This window comes from Beta vulgaris, chromosome 7 (genome assembly GCF_026745355.1).
Source record: "Beta vulgaris subsp. vulgaris cultivar EL10 chromosome 7, EL10.2, whole genome shotgun sequence".
NCBI lineage: Eukaryota > Viridiplantae > Streptophyta > Magnoliopsida > Caryophyllales > Amaranthaceae > Beta > Beta vulgaris.
The window spans coordinates 20,848,522-20,873,031 of record NC_079208.1 but is presented as its reverse complement, the minus strand read 5'-3'; the positions used below and the strand labels follow the sequence as shown (position 1 = coordinate 20,873,031).

The 24,510-nt window shown below is 35.7% G+C and overlaps 1 protein-coding gene and 1 long non-coding RNA gene across 2 annotated transcripts; both read left to right on the top strand.

Moving 5' to 3' along the window:
• The first annotated feature begins 5,867 nt into the window (after window positions 1-5,867).
• LOC109135500 (uncharacterized mitochondrial protein AtMg00860-like) lies at window positions 5,868-7,175 on the top strand. Its single transcript, XM_019250617.2, has 2 exons — window positions 5,868-5,972; window positions 6,669-7,175. The coding sequence occupies exons 1-2, from the start codon at window positions 5,868-5,870 to the stop codon at window positions 7,173-7,175; spliced, it is 612 nt and encodes a 203-aa protein (XP_019106162.2).
• Window positions 7,176-21,437: 14,262 nt separating this feature from the next.
• Window positions 21,438-23,430, top strand: LOC104899252 (uncharacterized). The gene is made up of 3 exons (XR_790929.3): window positions 21,438-21,772; window positions 22,459-22,509; window positions 23,081-23,430. It is a non-coding gene; the product is annotated as an uncharacterized LOC104899252 (long non-coding RNA).
• Window positions 23,431-24,510: the final 1,080 nt, after the last annotated feature.

Genomic DNA, 24,510 nt, shown 5'->3' with positions numbered 1-24,510 from the left:
GTTGTAACTAGCCTAAGTACGTGAATCAATAGGCGTCTACACTCAAGGAAGTTAGCTAAAGCTTGCTAGCATGAACCTAGACACTTTGTGTTATGAAATTAGACGTATGGAGTTGGTTATGGAAGTTCATACAAAGGTGGCGTGCTCAACTACTGCCTTCACTCTTACAAAAGTGTCGTGCACTTTCAAATGCTACATAACATAGGCGCCACTTCAAACAGCCATACCAAACTCCGATTCTTAATGGAAGTTGAGAAGATCATGGAGAGGTTAATGAAGAGTGTGGCAACGGCATTATGCACGTACTAAGCTCCATGTTGCACGTCCAAAGTGGTGTTTGAATCACTTAGGACATGATCTCCATGTATTAGCTAGTGGATTAATGGTAGTTACCTAGTTGTTTTTTTCTTTCAATTAAGACATAACTTGTATAAATATTGGAACAAATGGAATGAAATGGATATACGAGTTTATGAACAAACGTGAATTATTACTTTGCTTTGATTAATAGTTTCATTAATCGAAGTGCCTTTGCTAACTTAACTATTTTAGCTTGAGAAACAATAAAAGACCAAAGGTAAAATGGAGGCCTCACGCCCCTTTACCAAAACAATCACCTATACTAAACCACACACGACCCCTTCAAAACCTAGCCAACCCTATGTCCTAAAAGCCCCTACTCCTACAACCACCCCTATTCAAAATCGTGCCCCTAGGAGATGTTTGATATTATGGTTTTATATATAGTTTTCTCCCTTATTTATGTGCTAAAAGTTGTGGTTATGGTGCTCTTAGGAGCCATTTGGTACTAACTCTCTCCATCTAGTTGTGGTTTGCTGTTTTGTATTGGAATGTAGGTTTTAAGTAGCTATTACCTACCTTATATGATTGCACACTGGATTAGAGAGGTTGGATGCTGAATTTCTAGATCCCGAGGATACTTTCCGGGACTTTGAGCAAAGGACGAACAAGAAACGAAGCTTATGCTGACCGGCCCGACAGGATCGAGCGGCACAGCCCGATCGGGCGAAGAGACAACTTTTATGGCTCTGTTGCGGGCCCGATAGGGCGTTCAACGCCCTGTCGTATTTCGGTGTTCCGCCCGATCGGGCGAGTTGGCCCGACATCGGGCGCCCCTCCAGCTGCTGCATGGCACTATATTATCAGACCGCCCGATGTCATCGGGCGTCTGGCGATTTTGGCGGTTCTCATTCGTTTTGGAGCCCGATGCCGTCGGGCGATTTTGGCCTGATCGGGCGGCTGACGAGACGCGGTTTTTTAATGATTACGGGCCCTTCTTTCGAGACTTTCTTCTATTGTTTTAGGGCTTGTATAAATAGAAAAATCAGAATTATTAGCTCCTATCTAGTTTTTATTATTAGTTTTCTCTCGAGAGTGTTTCAAGAACCTTAATTTAGTACTTTGTGATTTCGATTCAAGATCAAACCTTTTGCTTATTCGTAGTTCAATATAATTCGGTAATCTTTCTTCTTTATTTCTTTGTTATTTCTTCCATTGTTAATTATATTGTTTTCTTAGTTATTTGCCATGTTTCAAAGTATGAGTTTTTATAAGAATCTTGTTATTGTTTTCATGATTATGAGTGAGTAGTCCTATATCTAGAATTGTGGAGATCTATGTATGCATTGAGGGATTGATAGATTAGTTTGATTATCTGGTATTTCAATTGTTTCCTTTGATTGATTCTTCATGCTAGGATTATAAGTTAGGCCTGATTTATATTTCTACTGTTGCAATACTGAATCTACTTCGAGAGGAGAGATACCGTAAAGGCTTTCAATTATTAGGCAAAGTGACCCTTGACTATGCGAGAGCGGCTGGGTGATCTTTGAGGGAGGTAATGTTCGAGAGAAATTACATGTGCCCTAGACAGTTGATTTACTAGGTGGTTATTATTTATCCCTGATTTCCCGAATTGTATGCATAGTGATCCATGATTCTAGTACTTTTTAATATATTTACACCTTCATATTTGATTCTGCTATCTGTTTAGTTTAGTAACACAACCATTCATCTGATTTCGTTAGTATAATATTAGAGTTCAGATACGATATTATAACTTCTCCCTGTGGATTCGATCCTGACTTCCCTGACTACTAGTTAGTGGACCTTAGGTTATTTTTGATTAGGTGATATGACTTTAGCCTGTCAATGTTTTAGGTGCCAAGGATTAGGACACATTGCTTCTGAGTGATGTAATAAAAAGGTAGTAAGCCTTATGGAGTTTGAGGCCCTAGAAGATGAGAATGAGGAGGAATCTGAGGCGTGAGAAGAAGAGAGCTTTGGAGATGAACTTGTTGGTCCTGATGAAGGAGAATACTTGGTGGTTCAAAGAGCTTTAAGTGGTGTGATTGATCATGAGGAATCACAACAAAGGGAGGCGATATTTCATACTAGATGTACGATTGAGAACAAGGTGTGTACCTTGATCATTGATGGAGGAAGTTGCACCAATGTTGCTGTCTAAACAATGGTGGATAAACTCAAGCTCCCTAATACACCTCATCCTAAGCCATATGTGATCCAATGGCTCAATCAAGGCAAAGGTATTCAAGTTATTCATCGTCTACTATTATCTTTTAGTATTGGTAGTAACTATAAAGAGGAGACTTGGTGTGATGTAATACCTATGGATGCATGTCACGTGTTGTTAGGAAGACCATGGTTGTTTGATAGACGAGTCATTCATGATGGTTACAAGAATATGTATTCATTCACTAAAAATGGCAAGAAAGTGACCCTCACTCCTATTGTATCCATCCCTAAATCGAAACAACACTCCACAAAAGAAAAAACCATTCACTCACCACCCTCCTAAAATCAGATTATCATGAACTTACCCCTTTTAGAGAAGTATTGCTGAATATAGATAAAAAGGAAGAAGTTGCTAATAATCTAGATCATCCTTTGCTTTTGCCATTACTAGAAACCTATAAGGATGCTTTCCCACATGAAATACCTCATGGCCTTCACCCAAAAAGAGACATACAACATAAAATTGACCTTATTCCCGGACCCATGTTACCTAACAAACCTGATTATAGAACAAATCCAAAAGAAACAGAAGAAATAAGGAGATAAGTGAATGATTTATTGAGTAAGAGTATGATTATAGAGTCTTTGAGTCCTTGTGTTGTACCAACTCTCTTAGTTCCAAAGAAAAATGGAGAATGGTGTATGTGTGTGGATAGTAGAGCTATTAACAAGATCACTATCAAGTATCGATTCCCCATTCGAAGATTGAATGATTTGCTAGATGATCTTAATGGTTCTAAGGTGTTTTCAAAGATAGATTTGAGAAGTGGTTATCATCAAATCCGAATTTGTGAAGGATATGAATGGAAGACAGCCTTTAAGACAAAGGAAGGGTTGTACGAATGGCTTGTTATGCCCTTTCGTTTGTCCAATGCACCAAGTACTTTTATGCGCTTAATGAATCAAACTATGAAGCCATTTCTTTGCCATTCTGTAGTAGTTTTGATGTGATTCTTAATGCAAGATTCACTTAGTTAGGGCTCTTTGATGTAGTTTAGTGGCTTTTGTTTATGAAAGTTTGTATTTTCATTTGTTTTAACTCAAAATAATTCAAATAGTAACTGGATATGAAGAACTCAGGCGTATTTCGACTCACAGTTCGACTAGGGTTTTTGGATTCACTCCTAAAACAATGGTGGATTCTATCCTGAAACAATAATTAACTCAAACTCATCTCTAAAATATTATTATGGCCGAAAACTCTTTATATAGTACAAGTTTTTAATAAACCTATTATGACTAGTAAAGCTTAAAAGATAAATCTAATCTTATCTATCTGTATCTTAAGGATCAAGATAAATAATCACTCCTAATCACACGCCTATTAAGACTCCTAATTAGACTTTGATAAGGAATTAGACTCTTACGTATAATAGGATTCCTTTATCACTTAAACACTTAATTAAAATAAAGCTGAAATTAAAACCCTAATTTACATAAAATCCTAACAGAACTAGAATTCTATATAACGACTACCATTTCATATCAAACTCCCCCTCTAGAAAAAAACTTGACCACAAGTTTTAGTCTGGGAAGCATGGTACCAAATCACAGGAAGGAAATGTTGCACATATGCCATTTTCTAGCAGCACTTTGAATGTTTCATAGCCTACTTTTTCCACAATTTCAAATGGTCCTTCATCCATAGGCTCTCCATCCTTATGATTCACGTGAAGTTTTTGAGCAGCAAGTGACAACCATACTTTGTCTCCTAAGTCCATCTTAGAACCTTGGCGTAATTGTAGAACTTGTTGTCTCCCTTCCTTTTTGTTTTGTGCAGTTTTTAGAACTTCATGATGACATGAACTTATACATACATGAGCTTTGTCTTGGTTATCCTTTTCCTTCTCCTTGGGGCGCCTAGATTTAGGTGGTAAGGATTGCAAGATCATTCGTTTATCCCCCATTAAAACTGAGTATGCATTAGTTTTCCCATTATGCATCACATGTCTATCACTTTGCCATGGTCTTCCTAATAATAATGAACATGCAGTCATGGGCAAAGCATCACACCATAGTTGATCCATGTATTCACCTACACGAAAACCAACTAAAGCTTGTTTACGTACCCAAATGCCATCATCATTCAACCAGCTGAGTTTATAGAGATTTGGATGCTTGCGCGTTTGCAGATTTAATGCTTCAGCCATAGACACATCACAAACGTTAGTACATGAACCACTATCTATGATAAAAGGACAAACTTTACCCTTGATGATGCAGTTTGAATGGAATAAGTTGGTACGTTGCTCATCCACAGATTCATCATAGCTAGAAGATAACAAAGAGCGACGAATGAGTAATGAAGGATGCTCTTGTTCTGGTTCACATATAGGTTGGTTCGACCAAAAATCATCCTCATCCATAGAAGTAGAAGGATGGTGCGCTTCTTCGGCCAAATAGAGTACTAATTCCTCTCGTGTGGTTAGAGTGGTGTTAGGGCAGTGCTTTGCAATATGGCCGAGTCCTTGACAACGAAAACAGTGAGTTTTCTTACTTCGAATAGTGGCACTAGAAGTTGGAGAGGTAGTCGGAGTTGGCGTGGTTGTTTGAGGGGGTGCACTCGGCACTTCAGGCGTGGGGTTGGAAGGCGTGGCCGAAGGTGGAGGCGAAGTCATAGTAGCAGCCCATGGAGTACGTGTTCGATTTTCCCGGAGTTGACGCTCAATCTTAGTAGCTAAAATACAAACATCATCAAAAGTTACGTACTGTTGTAATTCAAGGAGATTGGCAATGGACCTATTTAGACCAACAAGAAAGCGAGCATTTTTTTGTTCATTTGCTTCTTTAATATCGCATGCCATATGTAATCTTTCAAATTCTTTGATGTAGAGCTCGACACTCATAGTAGCTTGACGTAAAGCAGTGAGGCGCACAAATAGCTCTTGGCGGTAAGTGCGAGGCACAAATCTTTTGCGCATCTTGGTCTTTAGGAGGAACAACAATCAATAGGAGGCTTTTCTTCTCTTGCACGCCTAGTTCGGGTAGACTCATACCATAGGGATGCATACTTTGTGAGTTTAAGGATAGCGTAGGAGAAGCGAGACCCATCACTGAGGTTCCGGTGCTCAAAGTGTCGTTCGATCCTTTGTTCCCACTCCAAATATGCTTCGGGATCCAAGTCTCCATCAAAAGCAGGTAACTCGGCTAAGCGAAGGTCTTCGTCACGCCGAGGTTGATATGGGGGCGGGCGTGAAAAAGTATTGTCACGCTCGAGGTGGGTCACTTTTGTGGCGAGGGCCGCGTATTGAGCCATGATGGTTTCTAGTTTGTCGTTGATGGCCGAAAGCACGTCGGGCGGAGGGTCGCCCATGTTGCGTGATCGTGGTCGAGGGCTCGCGATGATGCGCGAGGATGCAGCGTGCAGATGTGCGAGGTGCGTGGGCGGGGCGATGCTGGCGCTGGAGGATGCGAAGGTGAGACGAATGCTAGGCGGGGCTTGGCGACGCAGCAGCAGACGAAGGCGATGCGATGGGTTGCGTGGGTGTGTTATAGCAGCGACGGATATGGGGGGTGAAGTAGCAACAGCCACACCACTTGATGTGATTCTTAATGCAAGATTCACTTAGTTAGGGCTCTTTGATGTAGTTTAGTGGCTTTTGTTCATGAAAGTTTGTATTTTTATTTGTTTTAACTCAAAATAATTCAAATAGTAACTTGATATGAAGAACTCAGGCGTATTTCGACTCACAGTTCAACTAGGGTTTTCGGATTCACTCCTGAAACAATGGTGGATTCTCTCCTGAAACAATAATTAACTCAAACTCATCTCTAAAATATTATTATGGCCGAAAACTCTTTATATAGTACAAGTTTTCCTAAACCTATTATGACTAGTAAAGCTTAAAAGATAAATCTAATCTTATCTATCTTTATTTTAAGGATCAAGTTAAATAATCACTCCTAATCACACGCCTATTAAGACTCCTAATTAGACTTTGATAAGGAATTAGACTCTTACGTATAATAGGATTCATTTATCACTTAAACACTTAATTAAAATAAAGCTGAAATTAAAACCCTAATTTACATAGAATCCTAACAGAACTAGAATTCTATATAACGACTACCATTTCATATCAAGTTTATTTTGATGATATATTGGTGTATAGGTTAATGAGATTGAGCATGTAAAACACTTAGAACAAGTGTTTAGAGTCTTGATATCCAAATGTTTATATGGAAACTTAGAAAAGTATCATTTCTTTTCTAGTCAAGTTGTTTTCCTAGGCTTTATTGTATCTAGTGAATGGATCAAAGAAGATGATAAGAAGGTTCAAGCAATCAAGGAGTGGCCTACTCCTACCTCTAGGCAACAAGATCGAAGTTTCCATGGACTAGCCTCCTTCTATAGAAGGTTTGTTCGAAATTTAAGTGCCATTATGACACCTATAACTGAGATTACAAAGATGAAAAAGTTTGAATGGAACCATGAAGCTCATAAGGCATTTGAAGAGGTAAAAGCTCAACTCACTAGTGCTCCTATTCTAGCTTTGCCTAACTTCAATGAGGTTTTTGAAGTTGAATATGATGCATCTGGTGTGGGAATTGGAGTTGTGCTTTCACAAAATGGTAGGCCTTTGGCTTACTTTAGTGAAAAATTGAATGAAGCAAAATGAAAGTACTCCACGTATGACAAGGAATCCTATGCCTTGGTTAGGGCCTTAGGTCATTGGAGGCACTACCTCACTGCTAAAGAATTCATCATACATTCCGATCATGAAGCTCTCAAGTACCTTTAAAGTCAACAAAAACTACGACCTAAACATGCTAAATAGGTGGAATATCTCCATTTTACCATTAAGCATAAGGCTGGAAAGATGAATAAGGGTGCGGATGCATTGTCAAGAAGGTACCTATTGCTCACAACTTTGAGTCCAAGAGTGATGGGGATCGAATTATTGAAAGATTGCTATAAGGAAGGTCTTGTTTGAGAAGTGTCATAACCATGCTCAAGGAGATTACTATCTACTTAAAGGGTTTCTCTTCCAAGGGAATCGTTTGTGTATCCCTAGATACAATGTTCGTGAGTCTTTGATCAAGGAGTTTCATGAAGGTGGCCTTGCTGGTCACTTTGGTATTGAGAAGACAACTATGCTAGTATGTGAGTACTTCTATTGGCCTAGATTGGCAAGAGATATCGAGTTTCTCATTAAGAGGTGCCTAATTTGCAAAAGGCTAAGGGACACTTACTCCCTCAAGGGCTATTCATGCCTTTACGTATTCCACAAGCACCATGGTATGACATAAGCTTGGATTTCATTACATGATTACCTAGAACCCAACGCCAAAAAGATTCTATTATGGTGGTGGTTGATAGGTTATCTAGGATGGCACACTTTGTGGCTTGCCATACTACTAATGATGACGTATTTATTGCTAACTTGTATTTCAGGGACATTGTTCGTTTGCATGGAGTTCCTAAATTAATGGTAAGTGATCGTGATTCCAAGTTCTTAAGTCATTTTTGGTTTACACTATGGAAGAAGATGGGGACTAAGCTCAAGTTTAGTACTTCTAGCCACCCCCAAACTGACGGCCAAACTGAAGTAACCAATAGGACTTCATGGACCCTTTTTCGAGCCTTAGCCACAAAAAGCCCTAAACAATGGGAAGAAATGCTACCCCATGCTAGTTTGCCTACAATCAAGTTCCTAGCAAGACCACTAGTCTTAGTCCATTCTTTGTGGTCTATGGTCAAAACCCTTGCACTTCTTTAGACTTAGCCCTTTTTCCAACTACCACAAAATATAGCCATGAAGCTGAAACACAAGCCAAAGAGATCCAAACATTACATGAGCAAGTGAGAGAAAAGATAGCCAAAGCAAATGAGAGGGTTAAAGAGAGATTGGACAAGAAGAAGAAAGATGTGTAATTCAAACCAGGAGACCTAGTGTGGATTCACCTTAGACAAGAACGATTTCCTTCTAAGAGGAAGTCGAAGCTTAGCCTTAGATCAGATGGTCCATTCAAGGTGGTTGAAAAGGTGAACAACAATGCATGGAAAATCGAACTCCCAGGAGACTACGGTGTATCTGCTACCTTCAATGTGGCTGATTTAAGTCCATTTCATGATGAAGATGAAGAATTACCTAGTTAGAGGTCAAGCTCTTCCAAAGAAGGGTAAGATGATGGAGGTCCATCCATTGATCGTCCACTTATGTATATGATAGCTACGACATTAAGGGATGTTCTTAATTCTTTCATTTCATGTGATACTTTTAGTGAGTCCTTAGTTAGCTTAGTTAATTAATCATCTATGATTAGCTAAGTTATCTACTGTTTTATTGGTTTGTTATTAACATCATTAGGAGAGTCATGTAAGCTTTAATTAGTTGATGTTTGTTCGACTAGTTAAAGAGGTTAGAGTTGTTGTTTGTTTTCCCTAAAGTCAGAAATGATTATGTAATAAACTAAGTAGTAAGTTATAAATTGTAACTAGCCTAAGTACGTGAAGCAAGAGGCGCCTACACTCAAGGAAGTTAGCTAAAGCTTGCTAGCATGAACCTAGACACTTTGTGCTATGAACTTGGATGTATGGAGTTGGTTACGGAAGTTCCTACAAAGGTGGCGTACTCAACTACTACCTTCACTCCTACAAAAGTGTCGTGCACTTTCAAATGCTGCATAACTTAGGCGCCACTTCAAACAGCCACAACAAACTCTTATTCTTATGGGAAGTTGAGAAGATCATGGAGAGGTTAATAAAGAGTGTGGAAACGACATTATGCACGTACTAAGCTCCATGTTGCACGTCCAAAGTGGTGTTTGAATCATTTAGGACATGATCTCCATGTATTAGTTAGTGGATTAATGGTAGTTACCTAGTTGTTCTTTCTTTCAATTAAGACATAACTTGTATAAATATTGGAACAAATGGAATGAAATGGATATCCGAGTTTATGCACAAACGTGAGTTATTACTTTGCTTTGATTAATAGTTTCATTAATCTAAGTGTCTTTGCTAACTTAACTATTTTAGCTTGAGTTAAGTAGTGATCTTAGGAACCTTAAGTCTACTTAGTGGTGTATCTATATCTAAGTTGATTTGAGTTAAGCTAATATCTATCTCTTTTCCTCTGTATGTTTCGTCTTCTCATAGTCGAAGTATAACCAAGGCACAGTGCTAATTTCTGTTCGAATTTTAAGTTTGTATGATTCGAGTGTTACTCCAATTATATAACACATTGACATATTTTAATTTCTTAATTCAATTTTTTTTCAACATAATAGTATTTTGTACGTATATATTTCTTCTTGTTGTGAGATAGGAGACTACTTCTAATTGAATTCAGTTTCCTTTAAATATTTTAATTTTGAAATTTGATATATTTTCAACTTAACACTATATGTGCTATATATTCGTCTTTTTATTTTTAAAATTATTTTTCCTTCTCGAACCAAAAATACCATAAAATGCCAACACTAAGTATCTTATCTAGGTGGAACGCGGGTTAGAAGTTCATGTTTTTCACAATCTCGCCAAGCCCACATCGAAACCTCCATCACTAAACCTAAAATGAAACCAGTAAACCACTTCTCCTGATAATCGAAATTCTCCCAACTTCATTAGCGAATTCTTCTTGCTCATTAAAATTTGACCTAATTACACTCAAATTCAATCCAATTAAGCAATTGAGAAATTCAAATTTGTCGTTCCTACTTGTCAACTCCATCACCGATGACAACTACATTTTTTTTATTTTTTTCCGCTTGCTCAAACACCGGCGACCACCACGCCCATTGCGGAGCAGTCGTTGCGCTTCCCTATCCAAGGTTTTTTTGTTTTCTCTTCCTCAATACACTGTTCTATTGTAGTGTAAACTATAAATTGAATATTGGTGTAATTTTAGGTTTCATTTTGTGTGGATAATTTGTTTAGGTTTGGTTTAGTATATTCTCATGATGATTTTTAATTTTCCAGTTGTTTTTTTCTTACTCTTTTGGCAAGAAGTTAGTCCTCTTTAGTGATTGCTTGTGAATCAATAATATCAAAATTGGATGAGTTGCCAGGTCTTGGAGTAATAATTTTATGGATGTCATATGATGTTATTGATGGTTTGGTTTAACAAGAACTCTATTTCACATAATAGTGATTCTTTTATTAGTGTTGTATCAATAGTCGATTTACTTATTCATTAAATAAAAACCGTGCTATTTTTTTTTTTTTTTTGTGGGAGGGGGTAGCATTGTTGTAGGATGTATGTTGTTAATCAGTTAATGTAATCATGTATGTGAATGAAAATACTGGAAAAAAATTGAATATATTTGTGAACTATGATTTGCTTTGTTATTTCCCTAAAAACACTACACGAGGGGGGGTGAATTGTAGGTGTAGAAATAAACGTAACTTTTTGCGGAAATTAAAACTTAAACGAATAAACAAGCTAGAGGAACACAAGGGATTTTTACGAGGAAAAAATTATTGGGCCCAACAAGAAGAAACATCCTCGACCACTAGGGATTTTAAACTCAACTCTTTCACTAATTAGGCCAAACAACTTTGTTACAACCTAATTCTAACTCGAGCCACACCTTAAGTTCCTAAATTCAAGTTCCTGAGCCACTGTTCCCTTAACAGTAGTTCCTCTCAACTTCACTCGAAGTTTTCTCACTCATATAAGCTTCACTCAAAGCCTCTCTCTTACAGAACTTCACTCAAAGTCCCTTACCCCAAAAACCAAAATACAATTGATCGAAATAAGCTTAGTGGAATTAGAGTAAGAAAGCAAAGAACAAATGGCTATTATGAGAGAATGAAGGCACTGACACTTAATTAGTTAAACTCACTTAATTACTTAGTCAGATACATTTGGAACTCATTTAGACTTCAATATTTATAGTGATAATCACAAAGAACGTGGGAGTAAAACTCGATTACATGTTAAGTCCATTAACCCATGATGTTCCTTCCCCTAAGGAACACGTTTCTCATCATGTCCCATGATCTCAATATGAACGTGGACATATTTTAGCCACAACTCCTAAAGATTAGGAGTTTCTTGAGTTTTATCCGAAAATCAGTTAGTTAAAAACAGATTTTATCATTTAAAACTGAATTTTTAATCTTTAAGAAAATATTATCTTTTAAACAAATTCCTTATAAACCGGGTAATTATTTTCTTATTTTTTTCGAAAAACAAAATCTTTTCCTTAAACAGATTTTCTATTAAAACTGATTTTATCACTAAAACTGATTTTAAATTAGATAAAACTAATTTCCTATAATTTAGGCATGACTTACTCAATTGCATAATTGTACCGTTATACTTTTGCACGCTAGGTCTAGTTCCTTTTATAAACTAAGTTCCTTTAACAGATTCGTTTAGTGCCACATAAAACTGCCACTGTTCCTTACCATCCTTACTTTGTTCCTTTACACTGGAACTAGAAAATAAAACGCCTAGCTTTTATTCTTCTTGATCCAATGCTTGCTCCAGTATCAACTTATAGAAACTTCTTTACTTAGCCTTTGAAATCCTCTCTTGACTTCTTCCTTGACTTCGTATTCTCCCAGTTCTTTCATTGATACCTTAAACATCATACACTTAAATAACTCATTAGTTCACTACTTAGTTTGCATCTTTGTTTCTTTGTCATCATCAAAACTAGGGTTCAACAATTTCCCCCTTTTTGATGATGACAACAAAGGTACAAACTAAGGCAATAACAAATAATATAAGTGAATGAAAATGATAAAACAATAAAGAGGAAAATGAAAAATAAAACACAATTAAGTAAGTAACTAAATTTTGATTTTTCATTTACCTTATCCTAATTTGTAAAATTTTTATTTTTTCAGATTTTTCAATTTATGTACAGTTTGTTCCTTAAATCTTTTTCCCCTTTGTCATCCTCAAAAAGAATAGACTTTGCATGTATTGATGAATTGAGTTAACACTGTAAGACCATATACAAGCACCATTGTGGTTAAGTTAGAATTCAAAGAGTAAACTTGCTCAAACATCAATCACATAATACTAGCCATTCCAAGGAAGAAATTATGCAAACATTTGAAACACAGACATAATAGCAAAAGTCATTGATTATATATAGCACTTGTTCCATAAAACAACAAAGAAAGAAAAGAAAAAGGATTAAACAAAAGTGTGTTCCTTGAAAAGGAAACAGGAACAACAACAAACAAAAAAAAAACTAAGAAAGGGAAGGGGAATGGTGTTCCTCTACAACTCTTCTTCAACCACATCCTCTAGTTCTTCATCACCCCATGATTTGTCCAACTGTTCCTTCAACTCCTCCAAAGCTGGGCCATAGAGTCCATCTTCTTTTTTGCGCAACACGTATCACTTGATCTTCATAAGACTACATTTGATCAGTTTTAGCATCCAAAGTCCATGAAGTGATTATAAAATTTTATCATGTGTTGAGCAGGAAGACAAACATCATTAACCCAGCTACAGTCATCCGGAGATTCTTGTTCCTGAGGCAGAAGGTTGATTTTGTGAAGGAATTGGAGGGGGTTGAATGGAAGGCTCATCTGTTCCGGGAATGGAAACAGAAGGAGAAGGGTTGAAATGGAGGAGAGAAATGGTGGTGTTGGTGGAAGAGTTGTGGAGGTGGAAGCAAAAGGTTAGGTCCTTTTATTTCATCCTTCAATCTGCTCAAAACTGGAAGGAACAGAAAGGATGAGGGAGAAATGGAGGTCAGTTTGTGAAAGGAACAGAGAGTTTGGGGATGGTGGAGGGGTTCCTTGAGAGTGGAGGGTTCCTGTTCCTCAGCATCCGAAAGGACTAAAGGGAGTCCTTGTTGGAAGGAACAGAAACAGTAGGAGCAATTTAAACGATTGCTCTTCCTCACTCTCTGAGGAACAGAATTAGGCTTGTGGCAATGTGTTTGCGCCTCTTGGTTTTGGTTCCTCCGGCTTAGGAACAGGTTCTCCAAGATAACATCATATATTCTTCTCTTGTCAACCTTAGGCATTTTCTTTTCTTGAGGAACTGGAGCTATTCTCCCTTGAATGAGTACTCCTTCTTGGACAGAAAGACCAAGTCCATTAGAGTCTTCTCATTCAAGATGTTCCCTTGTTTGACTCCTAATGTAGGCCAACCAGTGAGTCTTACTTCAAAGTGATGAAGTAGAAAAGTTATCAAGCCCATACCCAATACACAATTATTTCAATACAGTGGTAAGATGTTGATAAAGAGAGAGGGAAGTTGATTTGAATTGGTGGTCTAACAAAACATATAACACATATCTAAGAGACCCACTTCATTCCTCTTTTCAGTCGAGGAATGAGTGCTCTCCATACCAAGTTAATAGACTTTGTGAAGGGGAGAGAGTAGGTTATGGTTTAGTTTTTTTGACCAGCAGTTCCTCCAAAATATTCAAATTTTGTCTGAGGAAAATTCGGAAAAGAAACAGTTCCTTTCCGTTTAAAGTACAAATCAGTTCCTTTGCAAGGAACTTCCCAAACTTTTCCCAATGTGGCTTGATTAAACTTAATTTTCTTTCCTCTAACCTCAGTTGTGCAAATCACACATTTGAAAAATTGCACAAAATTCTCCATAGCTAAAGGAACAAGTGCGTTGTTAAAGGCGAATTCAAACAAGAATTCCATGCCTTGTTCCTTTAGAATGGAGTTAATTCTGAAATTCAACTTTATTGCCCATTCTAAATCTACACAAAAACCCAAACATACCTAGATTCCTTCTTCACCCGTTTCTTGGAAGATGAAGAAACAGTTCCTTTGGAAGGAACAGCGTATTCTTCTTCTTCCCCTGAGTTGTTCCGGGGTTTCTTCTTCATCATCTTCCCCAATTAATTTTCTTCTACGCATGCTCCTTTTGGAGATTCTAATTGTTGTCTTTTATGGGGTTTCTTGAATATTGGTCGTTTCAAGGGTTTTGGTTAGTGAAGAGAATTTTCCATTTTTGAAGTGTTGGTTTTTTGGATGTTGGAAAAGGAGAGTTTGTGAGTTTTTGCCATGATTTGAGAAGAGTTGAGGTTTTTATGGAGTAAAAGGTGTGAGAATTTCGGCTATGGTGAAGATGAAAGTTGGAGGAACACGGTTTCTATAATGTGAATTAAGAGGAGAGTTTGCATGTAATAGTGTTATGACACGCGGGAAAAAATAAAGCAAATAAAAATAAAAAGAAAAAGAAACGAAAAGATGATAAATAAGAATCAAGATTTAATTAAATCGATTCCTTTATTTTGGGATTTTTCGGATTTTTCGGATTTTTATGAGTTTTAATTTTTGAAAGAAAATAAATGCTAAGGAACTTGTGCTATGGAACAACTAATGCTACATATCAATGTCTTCAATCATGCATGTTTCTTAACCTTAGGAACAGTAAGGGGAGTATTATGTGACATTTGTGAGTTGTTTAATTTCTTTGAATTCATGTTTATGTTTTGTAACATTCCAATTTGCAATGGTCTTAGGCAATTAAACACAATTATTTTTAGCACACAAAGTCACTCAAATTGATTCAAACATGGGGGAATGAAATAGGAACAATCACTTAATTTTTATTAACCCTAACTCAAGCCTTAATTTTTCATATCTATCCTTTGAAAGGCTTAGTTAGATATCAGCAATCTGATTCTCAGTTTGACAAAACTCAAGTTTAATCAAACCTTTTTCAACATTTTCTCTTAAAAAGTGATGTCTGATATGTATATGCTTTACTCTAGAATGATGCACGCGGGATCTTTAGAATACTATAGCACTTGTATTATCACAATAAATAGGAACATAATCAAAGTTTATTCCATAGTCACTAAGTTGTTGTTTTATCCAAAGCATTTGAGAGCAACATGCAGCAGCTGCTACATATTCTGCTTCAGCAGTGGATAAAGCAACTGTGTTTTGTTTCTTGGTACTCCAAGAAACTAAACTATGACTAAGGAATTGTGCCATACCTGAGGTGCTTTTCCTATTTACAAGATCTCCAGCATAATCTGCATCTGCATATCCTTTTAGTCGAATGTATCACTTCTTGGATAGTAGAGTCCAAGATCATCTGTTCCTTTAAGATATCTAAGAATTCTCTTCACAGCAGTAAGGTGAGACTCCTTTGGATTTGCTTGAAATCTAGCACAAAACCAACACTGAAAGCTATGTCTGGACGACTAGCAGTTAGATACAAAAGTGAACCAATCATTCCTCCATATTTTGTTTGATCAACACTTGTTCCTATGGAGTCTTCATCTAATCTAGTTGAAGTTCCCATAGGAGTGTGATTTATCTTTGAATTTTCGAGGCCATATTTCTTTAATAGTTCCTTTATGTATTTTTGTTGGTGAACAATATTTCCCTTTTCAGTTTGTTTGATTTGTAGTCCAAGAAAGAAATTTAACTCACCCATCATACTCATTTCAAATTCATTACTCATGAGACTTGAGAATTCTTTGCACAATGTTTCATTAGTAGCTCCGAATATGATGTCATCAACATATATTTGAACAAGCAAAATGTCAGTTCCTTTAGATTTTAGGAACAAGGTTTTATCAACCTTTCCTCTTTTAAAATTGTTTTCTAAAAGGAACTTTGATAATCTCTCATACCATGATCTAGGTGCTTTTTAACCCATAAAGAGCTTTATCAAGCTTGTAGACATGATTTGGGAGATTATTATTTTCAAACCGGGGGTTGTTCAACATATACATCTTCGTTTAGATAGCCATTTAAAATGCACACTTAACATCCATTTGATATAGTTTAAATCCCATGTAAGCAGCAAATGCAATTAAAATTCTAATGGCTTCTAATCTAGCTACAGGAGCAAAGGTTTCTTCATAATCTATTCCTTCTTGTTGATTATAACCTTTTACTACAAGTCTAGCTTTGTTTCTTACAATGGTTCCATATTCATCTAGTTTGTTTCTAAACACCCATTTAAGCCAATTACTTTTTGTTGTTTAGATGAGGGAACTAGATGCCATACCTTGTTTCTTTCAAACTCATTTAATTCAGCTTGCATTGCAGTAATCCAATCAGAGTCAGTTAAGGCTTCTTCATGATTTCTTGGTTCCATCATTGATAGGAACGCATGAAATGCACAAAAGTTCCTTAACTGAGATCTAGTTTGCGTACCTTTGGATATGTCGCTGATTATGAGTTCCATGGATGTGACTTTTGTTGTCTCCAAGGTTTTGGTTGAAACTCTCTTATAGGAACATGTTGTTCCTCATGAGTTCCTTGAGTAGATGAGGAACTCTGTCATTGTTCCTCTGTTAGCCTCGGTGGACTCAGTTCCTTCATTTGAGGAACAGGAACATCTTCTCCTCCTTGAGGAACAGGAACATCATTGATGTCTTATTTTCAAATTCCTCGTTCCTTTCCTCTTTCACTTCTTCTTCTTCTTGTGAATCTGCATTCTTTCACTTGGTTGTACACCCATCTCATAGTCATCAACCTGTATGCTTGGATTATTTTGTCAGATTCATCAAAGATTACATGAATGCTTTCTTCAACACACATAGTTCTTTTGTTATATACTCTATAAGCTTTACTATGTGAGAGTATCCTAAAAATATTGCTTCATCACTCCTTGCATCAAATTTTCCAAGATTATCTTTTCCATTATTATGCACATAACATTTGCAGCCAAATGTTCTAAAATGTGATATTTGGTTTCTTTCCGAAATAAAGTTCATAAGGAGTCTTATTAATGATAGGTCTCATCATGGCACGATTAATTATGTGACAAGCAGTATTAACAGCTTCAACCCAAAAGTTCCTTGGAAGTTCACTAGCAATTAACATTTGTTGTGGTGTTCTAGGGGCAGAAAAATTATGATCTAGGCCATTATCTCTGCTTAAGTCATCAAATTTATAATTTTCGAATTCTTTGCCATGATCTGATCTAATGTGCATTATTTTATGACCACTTAAGTTTTGAACTCTTTTAGGAAAGACAAGGAACTCATCATAAGTTTCATCTTTACTAGTGAGAAAAATAACCCAAGTATACCTAGAATAGTCATCTACAATCACAAGTACATACCTCTTTCCATTTCTGCTTTGTATTCTCATGGGACCACATAAGTCCATATGAATTAATTCTAATGGTTTAGTGGTACTTACAATCGTTTTAGATTTGAAAGATGATCTTACTTGCTTACCTCATGCACATGCATCACAAACTTGATCAATATGAAATTTTATGGATGGTAATCCTAAAACAAGATCTTTTGATCTAAGTTTCTCAAGTAATGAAAAGCTAGCATGTCCTAGACGCTTGTGCCAAAGAAGTGAATCATCTTCAATAACACTAAGACAAGTTAAATTGATTTGAGGAACATGGTCTAGATCCACAATGTATGTGTTCCCTTTCCTTGTTCCTTCCAAGATAACCTTCTTAGTTTTAATGTTGATGATCAAGCATTTTTCTTTATCAAATTTTACGTCCCTTGTCACAGAATTGAGAAATGCTTAATAAGTTATGTTTTAGACCTTCAACTAAAAATACATTTTCAATGGAGTGTATTGGTGACTTGCCAACCTTACCCATGGCAACTATGTTACCTTTCTTATTATCACCAAATGTTACACTTCCACCTTCATAGGTTGTGAGTGAGAAAACTTAGTTTTGTCTCCTGTCATGTGCTTGGAACAACCACTATCGAGATACCATGTGTTGTTCCCCCTCACTCCAACCTCAACTTTTTCTTCATCTTCTTTTTCGTCAGTGTTTGCCATGAGGCAAAGGTTTGCTGTTTCTTCAGTTGGTTGTTCCTCTTCTTCTTCCGTCTCTGAATCTCACCAAGCATCTATCATAGCTTTGCGCACATTTGCCTTAGAGAAAGGTGTCTTAGACTCTTTGTTCCTTTCAGCAAAGCGTTCCTTGTTCCTTTCTTTGGTTTTGTCGTTTTCCCAAAGAGGACATTCCTTGATGAAGTGATCTGTACTACCACATTTATGACAAGCAGCTTTGTTAGTTAATTTCTTAGATTTACCTTTGAAGTTTCCATTCTTCATGTTCCTATACATGTTTCGAAATTTTCGAACCATGAGGGTTGCTTCTTCTTCTTCTGAATCCGAATCATCTTCATCATCTGCTTTGAGAGCAATTGATTTTGATTTGGAGCTTTCACCATACTCAGTGTCAAGGTGAAGCTCATGAGTCATAAGTGACCCTGCCAGCTGTTCTAAGTTGAACTTAGTGAATTCTTTTGTTTCTTGAAGAGTTGTGACTTTAGTCATCCATCTGTCCTTAGGAAGACTCCTAAGAACCTTTCGAACCTGTTCCTCAGATGAAATAAACTTTCCAAGAGAAGCCAACTCATTAATAATGTTAGTAAAACGAGTAAACATGTCTCGGATGCTTTCTTTAGATTTCATGCAAAACAGTTCATATTGGTTCATAAGTTAATCAATTTTCGATCTTTTAACTTCATTAGTTCCTTCATGGGTTACTTCTAGTAAATCCCATATTTGCTTTGCGGATTTGCATCCCATGATCCTATTATGTTCATGGGGTCCAAGTCCACAATGCAACAGTTTAATAGTCATGGCATTTACTTCCATTTTTTCAAAATCATATTTGTCATAATCAGAGAGGGGTTTTAGAGTTACCTCATTTTTGTCATTTGTAGTTGTGACTTCGAAATCACCAACTTCAATGACTCTCCATACCTGATAGTTTTCAGGTTTGATGAATATCTCCATGCGGTTCTTCCAGTAGTTGTAGTACTTCCCATTGAACATAGGAGGCCTTTGAGTGGAATAACCTTCTTCAAGTTTCTCGGTGGTATTCATTGTTCCTTGGATCTTTTTCTCAATAGGGTTTCCTATCTTACGTGAGTTCTAGCTCTGATACCAATTGTTATTTCCCTAGGAACACTACAAGAGGGGGTGAATTGTAGGTGTAGAAATAAACGTAACTTTTTGCGGAACTTAAAACTTAAACGAATAAACAAGCTAGAGGAACACAAGGGATTTTTACGAGGAAAAACTTATTGGGCCCAACAAGAAGAAACATCCTCGACCACTAGGGATTTTAAACTCAACTCTTTCACTAATTAGGCCAAACAACTTTGTTACAACCTAATTCTAACTCGAGCCACACCTTGAGTCCCTAAACTCAAGTTCCTGAGCCACTGTTCCCTTAACAGTAGTTCCTCTCAACTTCACTCGAAGTTTTCTCACTCATACAAGCTTCACTCAAAGCCTCTCTCTTACAGAACTTCACTCAAAGTCCCTTACCCCAAAAACCAAAATACAATTGATCGAAATAAGCTTAGTGGAATTAGAGTAAGAAAGCAAAGAACAAATGGCTATTATGAGAGAATGAAGGCACTGACACTTAATTAGTTAAACTCACTTAATTACTTAGTCAGACACATTTTGGAACTCATTTAGACTTCAATATTGATAGTGATAATCACAAAGAACGTGGGAGTAAAACTCGATTACATGTTAAGTCCATTAACCCATGATGTTCCTTCCCCTAAGGAACACGTTTCTCATCATGTCTCATGATCCCATGACCTCAATATGAACGTAGATATATTTTAGCCACAACTCCTAAAGATTAAGAGTTTCTTGAGTTTTATCCGAAAATCAGTTAGTTAAAAATAGATTTTATCATTTAAACTGAATTTTTAATCTTTAAGAAAATATTATCTTTTAAACAAATTCTTTATAAATCGGATAATTATTTTCTTATTTTTTTCGAAAAATAAAATCTTTTCCTTAAACAGATTTTCTATTAAAACTGATTTTATCATTACAACTGATTTTAAATTAGATAAAACTAATTTCTTATAATTTAGGCATGACTTACTCAATTGCATAATTGTACCGTTATACTTTTTGCACGCCTAAGTCTAGTTCCTTTTATAAACTAAGTTCCTTTAACAGATTCGTTTAGTGCCACTTAGTTTGTTCCTTAGAAAGGAACAAACTCTCATTCTCAAATAAAATTGCCACTGTTCCTTACCATCCTTACTTTGTTCCTTTACACTGGAACTAGAAAATAAAACGCCTAGCTTTTATTCTTCTTGATCCAATGCTTGCTCCAGTATCAACTTATAGAAACTTCTTTACTTAGCCTTTGAAATCCTCTCTTGACTTCTTCCTTGACTTCGTATTCTCCCAGTTCCTTTCATTGATACCTTAAACATCATACACTTAAATAACTCATTAGTTCACTACTTAGTTTGCATCTTTGTTTCTTTGTCATCATCAAAACTAGGGTTCAACATGCTTGATTTACTATTCATTGAATCTTAGTATATAATTGACATCTGAATTGAAAAAATGATTGTTTTGTGTGGGTTCTTTAATAAGGAGGGAAATGTAACAGTGAACTAAATGTACATAAGCTTTAAATCCGATCTACCGAGTATACTTGTATTGGTTCTCATTTAATTTGATTCATTAGATTTGCTTGAAATTCAAGTCTTTATAGCAAGAAGTTATTCTTTTTTAGTAGTTGCTTGTGAATCTATGATGTCGAAACTTAATGTGTAGCCACGTCTTAGTGTAATGATTTTGTTGATGTCCTATGATGTTAATTATGTATTGGTATATTTGGGTTTGATATATTTTTGAGTCTGAATGCTAATTCTATAGGGTTTCTGCTTTGTAGTTTGATTCTTTGAGATATTAGCATTGCCTTTTGGCTGAATTTCATGAGCGAGAATGATTAATTTTGGCCAATTTCTACCACTTTGGAGAACCTCATAAATTGGGGTGGACTAATTGAAAGCTTTTGTGGTTTTGTAATGATATTGCTAATAGTAATGCTTAATGCTATACTATTTTGATACTGATTGCAGTGAGTTTGCTTGGTTATCATATCATTGTGGATACCCCTAATTGGTTCTCGAGAGGGACAAAGAAAAAAGTTCTTCATCTTAGCCTACTATCAAAAGTTGAAAACAAGGTTGAAATTACGACAGAGGTAGCCTTTCATTTTCTCCCTCTAATCCTCAATATTTTTTTTTTATTTAATAAATATGAGCACAAGTTTTAATGTTCAGATGTACTGAATAAATATGAGCTTAGTTTTTTTTTTCTGTATTTAATAGTCAAGTCAAGTTTATTACTGCTGCTCTTCTTTCACTTTCTTTTTCTCTCTCATATACCTTAATTTCTTTCTATCTCTTTTTTCCTCTTTCAAACATCACAATCTGGTTTTCATCACAAATGGGAGATGCTTGCTACCGATCTATATATTGCCTTTAGTATCTGACTTTCTGTTTCTCTTTTAAGGATTGACTTGGTCCGATCTACTGATCATTTGTAAGTTTTCCATCTAATTTTTGTTATTAGGTTCTTAAAATCCATTGCCTTGAACTTCTTTTTAATGGTAGATTACACTTGCATTAAAGTTAGTGATTTAATTAATTATGTAAAGTTTTAAGTTTTGCTTTTATCTATTGATATTTTGATAGTTTCTGGGTTTCTTGATTATGAAATGTTAATTTCTTGTATGTAAATGTTTATTGGAGGGTCTAAAAAGGGTATGTTCAGCATAATGTAGATTGATGGTTTAAATTTTCAGTTGTTGGTTGTTAAATTAGATTTTGTGTTGAAGATCTAGGTAGAATGGTGATCCTAATTCTTGTCCTTGTAGATTGTAAGGTGTAAATCGGCTGAACCAATAAGGTTTTGCTAGCTGTGAATGTCTTAGAAGTTTATTTGTGCTGGAAAAAAGAAGTGTGTATGTAGGTTGGGGGGAGGGAGAATAACACTAGGTAAGTAAAAGGTAAAAACTAGTGGGAGAAAGAGAATAGTTGGTTGTCTGATGATGGAAGAATAAGAGTATGATGGGTTCTCCTCCTTTTACCAGTGTACTTCAGTGGTTTGTAGAATATATGATTTTGTTGGCATCTGATTTTGATTAGGGTATCTTATTTGATCGAATATTGTTATCATGTATTGTAGTTTTGTCTTTTTTCTTTCATAGAGATTGTATTGTTGTGCAGTTTTTGGCTTAAAGAATGGAGTAATAGTTGAACCTCAGATGATTCTACTGAGTAAGTTCAAGATAACTCGTGAATTTTGCTATTGCTCTCTTTATAAACTATGCTGGTTTGATTTAATGGTCATATTGAACAAACATCTCTATTACATTAATCCCCTTTGTTAACTGTGCCCTTCACTTAATGTCTTGGAGTTGATGATTAAAACAATGGTCTGATGTTCTGATGTTATCTTCTTTGTATGTTTGACTAACATATTTTAGTGAATAACTTTTTTTTGGTATTTGGTATTAATTTTCTTGTTCGTGTCATATTTGTTAGTGTTAGTTGCCCTTTGATTCTGTGGCAATTGATATTTAGTAGCTTATAATGTATTTTAAGGTGATAATTGAACTGGTTGGATATTTGGATCTATGATTAGGTCTTGAGAATTTACAAAATTATCAACTTTTAAATTCATGAGCTTACATATGTTGGTAGCACATAGACTGGTGGTAATTGACTAATTGCTAGCTGCTTGGTTCTGTTTAGTGGCCGTGTAGCTCTGTCTTGCTTAATATGGATTTGGCTCACATGGTGTAGATTGATATTGACTGCTCCATATGTTTTTTTTTTTTTTGTATAGGTTCAGAAAAACTTAGGAACCTTCTCTTATTTATTGTCACGAATTTCTTGTTAAAGAGAAGATAGTATGATGTTATGCATCTAAAAGGCAAATAACTTTTTCGCTTTTCCAAGGGTACTTCAAGAGATAAGATGATGGAGATTGAAGACGACGGTCAAGTTTGAATTGTACATATTATTTGATTATTTTAGAATTTTAGTTTTAGTAACTAGCATTAGATTATGGAATCTTCATTTTAAGACATTATTAGAAGAAATTGATGCTTTGAACAAAGTTGGTTTTTCATATAAATTAAATGTAGCAAATATTTTTTTGACATGATGAATAAAGCAAGCAAGAATTTATATTTATTAATATTATTGTAGCTATTTATAAAGTGTTATACAAACCTGTCAAAAAAATTAAAAAATTAAATTGTTTTATTAAAAAAAAAAAGCGTATATACAAGGAGCCGCAAATACAGGATTATGTATATATATTGTAACATTTTACTTAAAAAAAAAAAAGTGTACTAAACCTAAGAAACCGGTTGTGGTCAATAAATGGTTTCAAAGGATAAGGTAAGGAGACTGGTTTTAAATGTTAAATGGTCTCCTAACCTCTTTACATATTATATATACACTTATCTAAGAGACTGGTGTAACCTGTCAACTAGTCTCCTAAATAAACAAAGAAACCAGGCATTATAACCGATCTTTTAACCTAGGACACCTGTGAGATGGAGATGTGTTATAGTCCGGTTTCTTAGGCCATTTTCAACTAGATTCTTAGGCCTTTTGTAGTATTGATCAGGAGTGTTCATGAATCAAGAAATATCAAAGGTGTTGGAATTAATTTAAGATTTCGATTCTTGGATTAAGAAAGTTCAAGATTCACATTCATAGTTGGTTATTAAGCTTTCTTGGTTAAGTAATCATATTAAGAATGATGCGGATGCAAAAGTACTTATTCTACATGAGCCTATTAATTGTGTTATCGAGAACATAAGGTTCATATTAATGGAAGAAACCAAGCTTTGGCATGTGTAGTGACTTGGCTCGAGGAAAGCATAGAAGTAAAGAAGGAGTCCTAGTTTAATAAGGAGTTGATTGTCACATAGAATCCTAGTTCTGTTTTGATTTGCTATTGGTTGTTACATATAATCCTATTTTTGTTAGGATTTGCTATGGTAGTCTTTGTTTTACTTAGGTTGTTAAAAATTCTAGTTTCGCTAGGATTTAAGATAGTCATGTGATTAGTTAGTTTCTTATCTTCTTAAGTATTTGTTTTCCAAGTTGTATTAGGATAGGATATATCCTATATAACGCGATTCATTATGTTGTTAATAAGATATCTTCATTTTTGTTTAAAGAATTCAATCTTGATTATTGTTTTGCTTGTGAGCTAAACTAATCAAACCATTAAAGATTTTTTAGGAGTGATAAGTGTTT